The sequence below is a fragment of the Petaurus breviceps genome, unplaced genomic scaffold, assembly GCF_028583685.1.
Source record: "Petaurus breviceps papuanus isolate PSGF00001 unplaced genomic scaffold, PetGlider_PUasm1.0 120, whole genome shotgun sequence".
Lineage (NCBI taxonomy): Eukaryota > Metazoa > Chordata > Mammalia > Diprotodontia > Petauridae > Petaurus > Petaurus breviceps.
Genome location: NW_027185627.1, coordinates 4231100 through 4245050, shown reverse-complemented (window position 1 = coordinate 4245050; position 13951 = coordinate 4231100). Strand labels below are relative to the sequence as shown.

At 43.2% G+C, this 13951-nt stretch overlaps 1 protein-coding gene across 4 annotated transcripts; it reads left to right on the top strand.

Annotated features, from left to right (window-relative positions):
- The first annotated feature begins 3053 nt into the window (after nt 1-3053).
- ALG1 (ALG1 chitobiosyldiphosphodolichol beta-mannosyltransferase) lies at nt 3054-13549 on the top strand. Of its 4 annotated transcripts, XM_069089819.1 has the most exons (13): nt 3055-3307; nt 7738-7815; nt 7924-8030; nt 8595-8743; nt 9114-9203; nt 9545-9655; nt 10014-10135; nt 10449-10487; nt 11132-11191; nt 11683-11793; nt 12623-12737; nt 13107-13182; nt 13371-13549. In XM_069089819.1, exons 1-13 carry the CDS (start codon nt 3106-3108, stop codon nt 13521-13523), a joined length of 1413 nt encoding a protein of 470 aa, XP_068945920.1. In that variant the 5' UTR covers nt 3055-3105; the 3' UTR covers nt 13524-13549. The 4 variants fall into 4 exon arrangements, with proteins under 4 accessions (XP_068945945.1, XP_068945920.1, XP_068945935.1 ...); XM_069089834.1 differs by lacking the exon at nt 11683-11793; XM_069089844.1 differs by lacking the exons at nt 11132-11191; nt 11683-11793 and having other exon boundaries at nt 3054-3307.
- Nucleotides 13550-13951: the final 402 nt, after the last annotated feature.

The following is a 13951-nucleotide window of genomic DNA, read 5'->3' as shown; positions in this document are numbered from 1 at the left end:
CAAAAAGCAAAAAAAAAGAAGTAACCTCTATGAAGCAAGAGAACACTTCTTATTTATCCACTGTTTTGCTTTTATAGCTCCACACAGTCTCACTCCAACCTATCTTTCCAGCCTCATTGGACATTACTCTCTCCTGTACTTTTGAGATCTACCTAAAATGATCTTCTACCTGTTCCTTACATAGAACACTCCATTTCTAGTCTCCATACCTTTGTAGTGACTCACCCACTTGCTTGGAATGCTCTCTTCTTACTTCATGGTATCTCTTCCTTTAAGACATAGTTCAAGTACCATTTTCTTTATGAAACCTGTTCTGATGCCCCTCAAATGTAGTACCTGGTTCTCCTTAGAACTAGTCACCTCTGACCTTCCTCCCAAATGACTTTATATTTTTATGTATTTGTTCACTTTACACTATTTGCATATTTTTCTTTTTTTGTTGTTTTTGGAGGGCAATTAGGGTTAAGTGACTTGCCCAAGGCCATACAGCTAGTCTTTGTGTTAAGTGTCTGAGGCTGGATTTGAACTCAGGTCCTCTTGCCTCCAGGGCAGGTGCTCTAGTCACTTTGCCACCTAGCTGCCCTTTGTGTTTGTTTCCTCCTCAATTAGAACATGAATTCTTTTTTAGTAGAGCTTGTTTCATTCTTTGTACTTGTATCTCCAGCACCTGGCACAATTCATTGCACATACAAGGTGAATGATGTTCATTTAATTTAAATAAATTTGGTTATTTGGGGAGCCCAGTCATGGCAATAATTTTGCTGGATACAGTCAATACTATTATTATGGTCCTCTCCCTAGCTTTGCTAAACCATATATCCAGCAACACAGTAATTTGCTGCCTCTCTTTTTCTGGTCTCTTTCTTGAGGGAAAAAAATGCCACTTCCAGTTGTGTTCCATTTTCAGCAAGTTTATAATTACCCATTTTAGTTGCCTTTTGGTCATTGTGAAACCGTAATGGGGTCTTAAAGTGTTTGGCAACTGTTTTGTAAAGTGATAAAGGAAGTGACCCAAGTCTATGAGTGCCCTAGCTATAGTATGGAAAAAACATCCATTTCTGGCCAAAGACTTTTGTTAGGCCAGACATTGGGTTTGCTTTTCAATGCTGCTTAAGGGCTTAGGCATGGAAATTTAACTTGATGGGATGGATAATTTGTTACATTTATTTAGGAGATTTTTTGAAGTCTCAAAATGTCAAACTGTTTTATTCAGGTTAACAATGCCCCTAGGAAAATTTGAGGGAATCAAAGTTGTTTTCCTATTTTAAGTAATTGAAAACTTCGGGGCTCTCAGACTGTTTGCCCTGGCTTAGGGGTCCTGACCTTTTACTTAAACACAAGCCTGGTTCTACTAGGTAGATCACAGCTCCAATTAGAACCAGTCAAAGTTGTAAGTAGTTTTTAATCCTGTGGAAACAGAATTCCTTCTTTTGTTTCTCACAGGGTCAAGTTGTGAAGGACTTTAAAATCCAAACACTGTAATTTATGTTTTATCCTACAGGTAAATGGAAAGCCATAAGAGCTTGTTGAGTTGGGAAATGACAGTCAGATCTGAATTTAAGGAAAATTGCTTTGGCAGTTTGGAGGAGGAAGAGATTAAAGCCCAGGTTGGAGACCTAGGGTATATTCATAATTGAGGGGTATGATCTGGATGTATGTATGATTCAGGAAAGGAACCCAAGAAGTCATCAGACAGAAAGAAAACCAAGAGAGAGTAGAGTTATGAAAAACTATGGAGGAAAAATAATTCAGGAAGACAACGTTGGTTAACAGTGTAAAATGCAGCAAAGAGGCCAAGAAGGATGAGAACTGAGAAAAGAGAGTCAACATTTGTTAATTAAGAAATCACTGGTATATGTGTATCAGGGATCCTAATATACAGTTTAATGACCCTGTGGCTGTTTGTGCTTAACATCATTGGTCATGATTTAAGAAAGCAATGGAGGAAAAAGTGGTCTCCTGTACTTTTTTGTTTTTGGAGAGCCAACTGTTTAAACATTTACCATCACATCTCTAAATAGGAAATCAATTAGGAAAGAGTGAAAGGATTGTGATGCTGCAATGTGTCCAGTTGAGATTAGATAACATTACCATGTATATGTACATGATATGTAGGATACATAATCCGCTTGGTGAAATTATTTCTTCCATCATCACTCAGCAAAATTCAAATTGGAGAAAAGGAGGTGGATGGTGGGAGTAATCCAGAGCTAGGGTTTGGCAAAGGATGAGCCAGGGAAAGGACTAGATGGAGAATTAGAGATTAGACAACTGGTGTGGGATTGGACTGGCAGATTCTACATTGAGAAGCATAGGATTGTTGACCTTTAGAAAGCATCTTCACACTTTAATCCACTCATTTTACGGACATGGACACTGGGCCCGAGGATGGTTAGTGACTCCCCCAAGGTCACAGTGACCAAACGGCAGTCAAGTCACCCGGTACAAGATCAGATTTCGGAGTTAAGAGGGGCGCGAGGCTGTGTGAGTTAGGCCTGGAGCTCTACCCTCAGTGGCTGAGTTGGGAGCTATAGTCCTTGACCTGGACAGCTGGGCAGGAAGGAGAACCTGGGTCCAAATTCCACCTCACACCTCGCTAGCAGCGCGACCCTGGGCAAGGCGCTTCACTTCGTCTCTGCGCTGGACCCGATGACTTCTAAGGCCCCTCTTCCAGCTCTAGATCTATTTTCCTATGTTCCTGTGATAACCGTGGCTTTGAGCTCGGGGCCGGCAGACAGCAGAGTGTGGGGGCTGACGATGGGGGGAGGGGGAGACCCTGTCGGGGGAAAGTCGCGTGGAAGGTTGCGCTCGGCGGACCAGGCGCCAGACTGCAAGCCTCCCAGTCCTGGGCCCCCTGAAATTCCGCCCCGCCCCTTCCCGCCAGCCTTCGCTCTAGCTCTAATCTACGCCTACTGTACCACCCCCCCCCCCCCCCCCCCCCCCCCCCCCCCCACCCTCTATCTACCCCTACCGTACCCCCCCCCCCCCGCCCCGCCCCGAGGCCTGCGCCTGCGCCCTTCGTTTCCTTCTTTGCCCTATCCTTCCGTCATCCAGAGGCGGAACCGCAACACGTGACTGGGCAAGTGACTTCCTGGGCTGGCCAAGATGGCGGCCTCCATCGTGGCTCTCATCGTGCTGGCTCTGGCTTTGGGGCCCCTGCTGTTCGTGTGGCGGGCGCGGCGGTGGCCTCGGGGCCGGAGCGTGTGCGTAGTGGTGGTCGGGGATGTGGGCCGCAGCCCCAGAATGCAGTACCACGCGCTGTCCCTGGCCCGACGCGGGTTCGATGTGACGCTGCTGGGATACAGTGGTGAGCGCTGGGGTTCTTGGTTAGGGGGCTCGGGAAGAAGCCCAGGGGATTTTCGCTCCTTGCCTTCCTTCCCCTGAGGCAGCGAGGTCAGGAAGCCCTTTAGTTCCAAGACCTGCTTCAGACCCATGCTCCAGGCAGCCACCCGTCCCACCTCCATCTCCGTTCATCCACCTGCGCGTTTTCGTTTATGTGGTTCCCGTAATTGGCGCTGCGTTGTCAGCTTGGCGCTCCCCGAGGGCAAAGCCTTCCTTTTCTTTGGCCTTCTCTAGTTCACTTAGAAACAGATTCGAAATCCTGTGCATCTGGGATGGGTGGTGACTTCAGTGAAAGGGGTCTGCGCTAACTCCTCAACCTCCTTGCACTCATACCGACCACAGTTGAACAAATGTTTATTCTAGCCCTGCCGTTTATAGCCTCTGCCCTTAAAGAGCTTATACTGCAGAAATGAACTAGGTACATAAATGATGCTAATGCAAGTTAGAAAAATGATTGAGTCCAGACAAATCAGAAAGGGTAGATTGGGATTCTAGGATACAGGGGGTCATTACTGGGTGTGGGGCAGGTCAACAGGGGAATCTTCATGGAGGAGGTAGCAGTTGTGCAGGGTTTTGGAGGAGGTGAAGAATGTTGATAGGTGGAAATGCAGTAAGGTGTGGGGTGGAGTGGGGCAGAATCTGTTATTGACATAGGAAACTGTATAAAAGCTCAAGGCAGAAGTAGAGGGAAAGGGTGAGTAGTCCATTTTGGCTTGTCCTGTAGCGTGTGAAAGTTAGACAGCTGGGGAAGACTGGAAAGCTCAGTTAGTGCCAGACTGGAGAGCTCTTGGAATACCAGGATATTTCTTCCAGAGTTACTTGGGTTGGTGATCTTATCAGTTGGGTACTTCTTCCATCAGTGCAAATTACAGCCCCTCTGTGCCTTCTCCTCTTGTTTGACTTGCTCACATTTTCTTATGCATCCTCAGCAAGGGCTCAGCATAATGTTCTGGGGACCTTTCTCTAGATCTCTGGCCTTGGTGTAAATAACATGGGGCAGCATGGCATAGTGGATAGAAAGTTGACCATGAAGCCAGGAAGACCTAGTTTTGGATTTTTTTTTTGAGGCCTACTTTTTAAACGCTGCTGTGTAACTGATTTCTCAGTGCTTAGACGACTCAGAGACTGTAAATTGCTGAAAAGTTGAATAACTTTGTTGGTAGAGGGAATTTCCTCAACCAGGAACTCCTTGTTTACCAATGAAATCACATGTCCAATCCCCATCCCTGAGTACTTATTTATTAGCTCCCTGCTATGTGCCAATCGCTGTAGTAGGTGCTGAGAGTACAAAAACAAAATTTACTCACTGTGGCAACACTGGGGATGAAAAGGCAAAAACACAAACCCTTCCTTTAAGAAGCTCCCATTCTGATTGTGGAGAAAACATGTGAAGAATTGTACATATATGATATGTTCAGTGTAAATGGAAAGAGAAGGAAGGCACTGGCAATGGGGAAGAGTGAGTGAGGCTTCCTACAGTAGGTGGGATTTGATCTGAGTCAGGAAGAAAGCTTTGAAGGCAGATGTGAGGAGGGAAGAACATTCCAGGCATGAGGCATGGATAAATAAATAAAAGGCACAGAGTTTAAAGATGAAGTATCAGTGCAAGGAACAGTAAGAAGGCCAGTGTCCTTAGATTGTATGTGGAAAGAGTAAAATGTAAGAAAACTGGAATGGTAAGAAGGGGTCAGTTTTAAAAAGCTAAAGAAACAATTTTATGTTTAATCCTGGAGGTAACAGAGAACAAGTGGAGTTTATTGAGTGTGAGTTCAAGTGAGAGTATATGTGTGTGTGTGTGTGAGAGAGAGAGATAGTCAGACCTTTTCTTTAGGAAGTGGACTTTAGCAGCTGAGTGAAAAATAAATTGGAGTAGGAAGACCTTGAGGCATAGAGACCAACCAGAGAACTGTTATGATGTGGAATTACACCATGATGGTGTCTGAGTGAATAGAAAGAAGAAAATGAATCCAGGTGATTATGTGGAGGTAAGTGTGAGTGAGGAGTTGAGGACACCACCTAGGGAAGAAGAGGGAGCTCTAAGTAAATGGCCTCCATTTTTTTTAGTGAAGTGTGAAGTAAGGTCCTCAGCTTAGAGGATGGGCAGAGGGAAGACAGTAGGAGACTTGAGGAAGGGATAATAGATTTGGAATAGCTGCTGTGATGAGTGGAGTAGCACTTGATTAGGGAGGTGTAAAAGGATTGCCTTGCATAATGAGGGTCCAGGTGGGATCATGTAACATAAATTTGGTAGTGGACCCAGGCAACATGGTTTCATGATTTTCCCTAGTTCCATTCAGTAGCACATGAAAGGAACAAAGACAATGGATGGTAGGAATAATCTGAGGTTGGCATTTGGAAATCCTTATAGGTAATAAGACAGGGAGTCCAGGGACTTCAGTGTATAGTATAGTGTTGAACTGGTTCACCAAGGAATCAGTATAGGGAAGGGAGGAGATGTGATGACCTGGGAAAGAACTAAGGGTGGGGGGATTAGAGGTCATACTGAGGATGAAAGACAAGGTTAAGAGTCCAAGGCAGAGGGTAAGATGGAATAATCCAAAGGAATTTTGCAGTTCTTGATCTTGAAAGTCCAACACTTGTGAGTAATGGCAAGATCAATGGTATGACCATCCCTTTGTGAAGTTGAGGTGAAGTGGGAGGAATAGGCCCTGGAACTGAGAGGAGATCTCAATCTTTAAGGATCTTGTCAAAACAGGGAGGGAACAACTTGTACAAAGAAAATTAAGTATGGAATCTGTACAAAATAATACCCAGCATGTGGTCTGTCCTTTGCTTATTGCTTGTTTTCTGTACATTACTGGTGTACCTTCTTTTTCTGACTTACCTCTCTCTGATGATATCATCAACACTGCTTCTGCTGGGCATTTCTTCCTTGATAATATGTTGCAGCCCATTCAAATTTACTCTGTGCCTCTTCATTGCCTTTTGGGTCACCTGCAACATCAGTTCTGGATTTGGAGATGGGTGATTTTCCATGACTTATGGCCATATTGAATCACTGGGATAATATTCATGTTAATAAGATGGATTTTTTTTCAGAGAGAAGTTGGGGATCATTTAAGACAATGAACAATTTCTCAAATTTAATTTGTTCTTGCTCAGTCAATTCTTCTCTTTTTCCTACTGGGTTCTGGGTCTAGAACCATGTCCATCTGCATGCAGCATTTTCCCAAGATATATGGAACGAATGGACCGATTCTGTGGGGTGTCCATCTAACTTCACATCAGAGTCGGGATAATAGTTGGACTATTTTTTCCCTTCGTGTGTAGGATGAATTCTTTTGAGTGATTATTTATCTTATTTAATTATCTCTGAAGTGCTAAACAAGCCCCAGTTCTATTTGGATTCAGTGCTGTAAGCTCTTGGAGGGCAGGGACTTCATTTTTATCTTAGTATCCCCAATGTTGAACACATAATAGGCCCTCAATAATCCCTTGTTGTTTGATTGGACATTCTCCATAACAGTAACAAATATCTTTATTGAATATACATTTATATATACATACATACATTATATATATATATACGTGTGTGTGTGTGTGTGTGTGTGTGTGTGTGTGTGTATCCCTACTTTAGGCTTTTAAAAACTTTAATCAGAGAGTTACCTAACATAGGTATTTCTATTGTGACATCTTTCAAGGAATCTTGCATAATTTTAGCTTGTACATGAGCAACTCCTTGTTGGAGGAGAGCCTTTTGCGCTATTCAGTCAAATGGAGCCAAACCACTAGCTACATTTTGGCCTTGTATTCTCCATATCTTTTGGACTACTGTGTATATATATAGATATATGTGGGAAAGAATTAATAAGGCTATGAACTGGGATGATAGCAGTAGAAATTGAAAGGAAGGATTGTTGCAGGAGATAGTTTCAAGAGAGAATTGAGGGACAGCTATGTAGCACAGTGAGTAGAGCACTGGCCCTGGAGTCAGGAGGCCCTGAGTTCATATCTGGCCTCAGACACTTAATTATTAGCTGTGTGACCTTGGGCAAGTCGATGAACCCTAGTTGTCCTGCCTTCCTCCTCCCTCCTCCAAATAAAGAGGGGATTGAAAGAATTTGACAGTTAAGGACAAATGAGGAAATCTGAAGAGTAAAGGATGATTGAATTTTAAGTTGGGTAACCAAAAGAATAGTAGTGCTATCAACTGAAATGAGGAGTCAGATGGAAGAACTGATTTTGGAGGCAAGATGATGAATTTGGATTTGGAGGTGTTGGTGGCACTTACAGGTGGAGGTGTCAGAGAGGCAGTTAGAAATATGCTGACCTGAAGTTTAGGGAAGTGTTGGGTTTAGGCTGAACCTGGAGACATGGGTGTGGGAGCCCTCAGCATGCTCTCATCATTGGACTTGACCGTGATCTCTCTTTCAGGCTCCAAACCTCATGATGAACTCCTAAGCAATAAGAAAATTCATATTTTGCATGTGCTTGAAGTTCATCTAATCCCAGGTGAGATTTGTTCATTTTTTTAGTTTTCCTTTTTGAGACGGAAGGCAGAGTAAAAATGCTGGGAGAACCAGTTACTTGTGATTCTTACGGCTGTTCTTTGACTTTCAGTTGGTCCCCGTGTATTTCAGTATGTGATAAAAGCTGTCGTCCAGGCAGTGCTCCTTCTGTATGCCCTGCTTTTAAAGTCTCCTCCAGTGGATTACATTTTACTCCAGGTAGGCCTTAGTCCACCATATGAAGAGTTATTTTGCAGTGCTTACAGCAGTGATCAGGGCTTCCAGGGATTTTGCTTTCTTCCTATTGTGTCCTCTTCATTCTTTGGTGTTACAGCATTATCAGCGGGACTTCTTAATGATTAAGGAATGTGCTTCCTCCTGGGTGCTGAATATGAGTGTGAAAGTGACATCTGCCAGTGGGGGGTGGGATACGTAGTAATCCTTATGTGCTACCACTAGATCTCTTAGCTCTAATAGCTCTTTTCTTTCTCATTTCTGTCCTAACATCTCGGCAAGTTTGTTCCCTCCCTGCAAGACTGTAGGTGGTCAGGAGTACCTGGGACTATTAGTCGTAGTCCCCTGCATCTTCTCTATAGTGTTCAATACTAGGAGAGATTTGGGCGATTTTTCTGTTCAATCACAGTGGCTGTTGTTAGGGTAGCCTATTCCCTGCTCACGAGATCGATTTAGATTGGGTTTGGGTTATATGCAAGCCCTGCCTTTGGCTTCCTAGTCTTGCACTTCAGAGTTTCTTCTTTTAATTTGACTTTGTCTCTTTCACAGAATCCACCTGGCCTGCCCGGCATTGCTGTGTGCTGGGTTTCCTGTTTTCTCCGTGGGAGCAAGCTGGTCATCGACTGGCACAATTACAGCTATACCATGTTGGGTCTGACACATGGCTTTGCACACCCTCTTGTACAGCTGGCTAAGTGGTGAGGAGGCAGTAGGGTCTCAGGGTTGGATTTGGATGAAAGGTGATAAATATGACACTGCTGGAGGGTGACTGGGGAAGGAGAATTAGTGCAGAGAGGCATGGAAAAGTCAGCTTGTTCTTTTGCTCTGAGAAAGGGTTAGATGAGGAACCAAAAAATCCCCTGGAGTAGAGTCCCAGGACAGTATCTGCACAGACCTGCACTGCTTCCCACAAGTGATCTGGATAAGCCCACTCTTGGCAGTTCAATGCCCAGTGCCCTGGGATAGTTAATTACAAAGCTCGAATACTTAGTCACTGGCTGACCATAAGTAGTCATGGCAGTGAGAGCAGGCCCTGGCATAGGAGGTGGACAAATGTATTCTTCCCAGGTATGAAAAGCTCTGTGGGCGCCTGTCAGATCTGAACTTGTGTGTGACCAATGCAATGAGAGAAGATCTGGCAAAGAACTGGAATATAAGGTATGCCAGGCCCTTGGACAGACAATTAGGACTGGAAGAAGGGGGAAAGGTTCACTGTATGGGGAACTATGTGCTTAGGGATGTTTGCAAAGGATTTTGAAAACACCAGGCCCAAGGATATATGTTTACTAACTATATTAGTATGCAGAAAGAGCAGGGTAAGTAAAACCTCTTCTCATCCATTCAGATGGTTCTATTTATCTTGAAATGTCTCTGAAAGATTCTGAGCTCTGACTGCTTCTGGGCCCTGCGTCTATCCTCTTGGTCTCTACACTTCCCTGGTCCTTCCCAGTTTCTACCCCCGGTCTTCTTTCTGAAGCTTCTCAATGATCTTGTTCCAGAGCTGTGACCGTCTATGACAAGCCAGCCTCATTTTTTACAAATACTCCCCTAGAGACACAACATCAGCTGTTCATGAAACTGGGCCACACTTACTCCCCATTCAGAGCAAGGTATGTCTCCTATAACCCAAGTGGTTAGGTTGTTCTTTCACTTGAGCCTGTAATCTTTGCCACAGTTTAAGAGAATTCAGATAGGATAAGAATAGTGTTGACATTTCTTTTCCCTTATCTTTGGGGCTTTTGGTGACAAGAAAGTCTGTGGGTGTATGTCACCTGGAAGGTCTCCTAAAGATACATAAGACTCTTTGGCTTGAGACCCTGGTCCAGGACCTCTGTGTGGGGAACTGCTCTGGTTACAGTGGTACAGGGAGGTGAACCACACTGGTTTCTCAGGGGTTCCATCCACATCAAGGAGATGCTGCTCTGATCTTCAGCATTTGGTAATGTCCTTATTTCTGCTTCTCTTTAGGGCAGAATCCTTGGACCCAGACTTTGAGAGATCTGCATTCACTGAGCTCAATCCTAGGAGCAGGAAGGTGACACAACTTGATGGGCGGCCTGCTTTGCTAGTCAGCAGCACAAGCTGGACAGGTCTTGAGGTTTCTTTGAACTGGATACTTTGGGCATTAGAGAGTATTGTCTCTAAGGGTCTGTTGTCCTGAGGGCTTTGGGGGGTTGAGGGGAGAGGCTGCTAATTTTACTATTTCATGCTTGAGCATAAGTCATATTATAGTTACTGGGATCACTGGGTTGGGATTGTGGAGGAATACTCTACTCTGTTCAGGAACACAAGAGCAGCATCCTTTTAGGGCTCCAATCTGGACTGCTGCCTAAGGCACAGTGAGGGAGCGGTATTAAGAAATAGACCTGACTAGTTAAATGTTGTTTTTGTTTCTTATTTCAGAAGATGAGGATTTCTCCATATTGCTGAAAGCTTTAGAAAGTAGGTGTGTTTCTGTGATCACTAGTATCATATTTGTTGGGGACTGTTATAATAAAACTATTCGTGGCTCCTTGAGTAATGTTATTGAAGACTGGGTAGGTGACCCAGCCAGGTGTGGAAAAGTTGCCCCTCTTTTTGTCTTATTAACCTGCTTGGCCCTGGACTTATGACATCACCTCAAAGATTAGAATCCCCAAAGACAAACATCTTGAGCCACAGGCTCAAAAACACAAAATATTGTATTCTTCTCCCACAGTGTATCTGATCCAACATGACAATGCATATGATCCAATCAGTCATGGTCAGATCTGGTGATCAGGCTTGGAAATTTGGCTTCTTGCCTTTGGAGCTTGACTCTTCCCTTTTCCTACTGACACATTCTCTTTGCTTTTGTATTAACAGACAGACCCCATTGCTGTCTGTTTGGAAGGTCTCCTCAAAACCCAGTTTGTTTCTCTCATATCTCTTTTCTAAGCTCTTCCTCCTTCTGAGGAAAAAGCAGCCTTAACAGGTGAAGGAACAGGACTACTTCCTGCGATTTAGGTTTCCTCTAGACTGTGGTTTCCTCCTGATGGTTAGGAGGGCTAATGTTTCATCCACCTCTTTTCACTTCAAATATCTGATTATCCTTGTTGATTCTTTAGGGTTTGAACAGTGGATCAATGATGGAGCAAACCTCCCATCTCTAGTCTGTGTGATAACAGGTGCCTTGTGTTTCCTTATATCTTCATCACTGTATATAGTGAATGTCAGTCAGGTAGTATTTAAAATTGCTGAAGACATACAGGGAAAAGTATTTTGGATGCTGTTTCAAAAAGTTCATCTTGTGAGTATTTAAAAGGCATCAGTTGTTTGCTTGGTGGGATGCCTAACCTCTCTGTAACCTGCCCCCTTTCTAACTGATGGTAGTGAGGTGGAGGGAAGAGGGAGTTGACTTTTCTAGTGAGTCAGCCTCCTGAATTTCTTAAGGTCCTTTGGGCTTTTGATCTTATTTGGGAATGGGAGCAAGAAAGGATCCTGACTTAGAATGCTGAACTGAGGCCCCCAAAGAGTAATAAGTTTCCATGAGAGGAACTGTCTATTTCCAATGTAGGATTGCTAAATGAGGGTTGAAAATTGCTCAGGTTTTGGGATATGTTTGCAAGGCACAGGGAGAGATTGAAGAGCCATAACTGTGTTTTCCTGTTCACCAAAGGGAAAGGGCCTCTTAAAGAGCGTTATGGCCAAATCATCGTCCAGATGTGCCTCAAGCACATTCAGATCTGCACACCATGGCTGGAAGCTGAAGATTATCCTTTGCTTCTAGGTAAGAGCAGCCTATGGAGAATAGGCTTGTACTCTAAATGGAATGGCACTTAGAGATCATGGACTTGTGAGTCACCAAGCAAAAGGCTGACAGTGATATACCAAGACCCCACTGAGTGAGAGTAAAGAGACACTTTTTAAAGTCTTGGAAACAGGTGCCTGATGGGTGGGTGCAAATGACAGAACTTGAGTTTGAGGAGGCTTCCTTATGTCCCAGATGGGACTCCTTAGACAGATGTGTCATTGTCTCCCCCATTCTCCATTCTCAGAAACACCTTTGCCTGCAGTCTGCCAATAAGGAAGAGCATATTCTCTCTTCTCCTTCAATCTTCCACAGTTTTTTTTCTTATCTGAAAGTCTGGATCTGGCATAGTGGTATTTTATTTCAATCCTGACTTTTCAGCCCTGGATTCTCTGTCACCTAGCTTCCAAGAAGATTTAAGTGCTCTGTATTTTGAGCACAAATCTGTGAGGGACCTGCTTATTAATTAAATATTTATTAGCATCTTTTCTTAGAGAAATGGAAATAGAAATCTATCCTGTCTTTGAAATAAATCTTTCTCTTTAGTGGAGATCCTTAGAATTATTTTATTACTTTGTAAATTTCAGCTTCCCGTAGTCTGTGCTTATGAACATGTTGTTTTAGTGGCTTTTATGAACACTACCTTTGGGGTCCTTTTAAGCAAGATGGTTGGAAATTTTGCTACTTTATCCCACATCCCAGCTGTTGCGTTTAGAACTAGTAGTTCTAGCCTGTGGAGTCCTTTAGGGTTTGTTTTATAGACTAGTTTATCCTTTTTACATTGTTTCCTTTTTCCCTCATTTGGCAGGATCAGCAGATCTTGGCGTCTGCCTCCACAAATCCTCCAGTGGCTTGGATCTTCCCATGAAGGTGGTGGATATGTTTGGATGCTGCTTACCAGTTTGTGCAATACATTTTCAGTGGTAGGGATTTTAGAATTTGCATGTTGTAAAGCAAGGGGGAAGGGTTTGGGAAAGTTACTTGGCATAGTACCTAAACCATTTCCATGGACTTAAAGCTTCTGTAGGTGAACTGAACTCCACGTACAGACTGAGCCTGTCACTGTTTTATGGGCAGTGTGTCCTCTATGGAGTGTAATCTATGTGACTGGGGCTATCTTTGATGATTGACTTATACCTCTATTTATCAGATCCATAGTATAATGAACAAATAAGAAAGATTTTTCTCATTCCATTTGCCCTTGGAAGAGGATCATTACAGGGTAATAGAGTGATCCTTTGTTTCTTCTTCCAAGGCTGGTTTCATTTTTTTCATGATAATTTTTTTTGCAGTTTACATGAACTTGTGAAACATGAAGAAAATGGCATGGTTTTTATGGACTCTGAGGAGCTTGCAGATCAGCTGAAGGTAGAGTTGTTGGGCTTAGACTCTTCAACCCCATTTCATTCTACCCTCATCCTAATGTCATTTGCTAATGGTATCATTGGGGGAAATGGTAAAAGAAAGCTAAGTGTCTAGGGTCTCACTGCCTGATGAGGGGAGGGAGAAGAGGCACAATGTGGTAGGGCCTTCAACTTTTGTTTTTTTGTTTTTAGATGCTCTTCTCAGAATTTTCCAATTCTGATAACAGACTGAACCAGTTCAGAAAAAACCTTAAGGAATCAAAGCAGCTTCGCTGGGATGAGAATTGGGAGCAGACTGTGTTCCCATTGTTTACTCACACTCAGGGGGTTTGGCCAAAGACTTGAATTCAATAAACATCTTTTAAGTAAAACCTTACTGTGTGCAAGACACCATGCTCTAGATAAAGTTGAAAAAATTGTATTCTTGTCTTTAAGTAACATGTAGTTTTACAGAGGGAAGAGACATATCCAAGAACTATAATACACTAGAAAATGATTAAATATATAGGAGACGTAAAAGAATGTCTTAAGATTCAAAGAGGAACTAATTCTTGTGGAGGCGATTTTGAAAAACCTCATGGAAGAAATATTATCTGAACTAGGCTATGAAAAATAACAGTACCTTACATTCAAGTAACTCTTGAAGTTTTCCAAAGGCAAAGCAACACTCAGCAGGATAAGAGGTAGTCAGGGTCTGAGCCAGAGCAATAGGAATAGAAAATAGCTAATTGTTATTTTAGGAAGTGTGAAGGTATTATTTCAGAGATGTTATA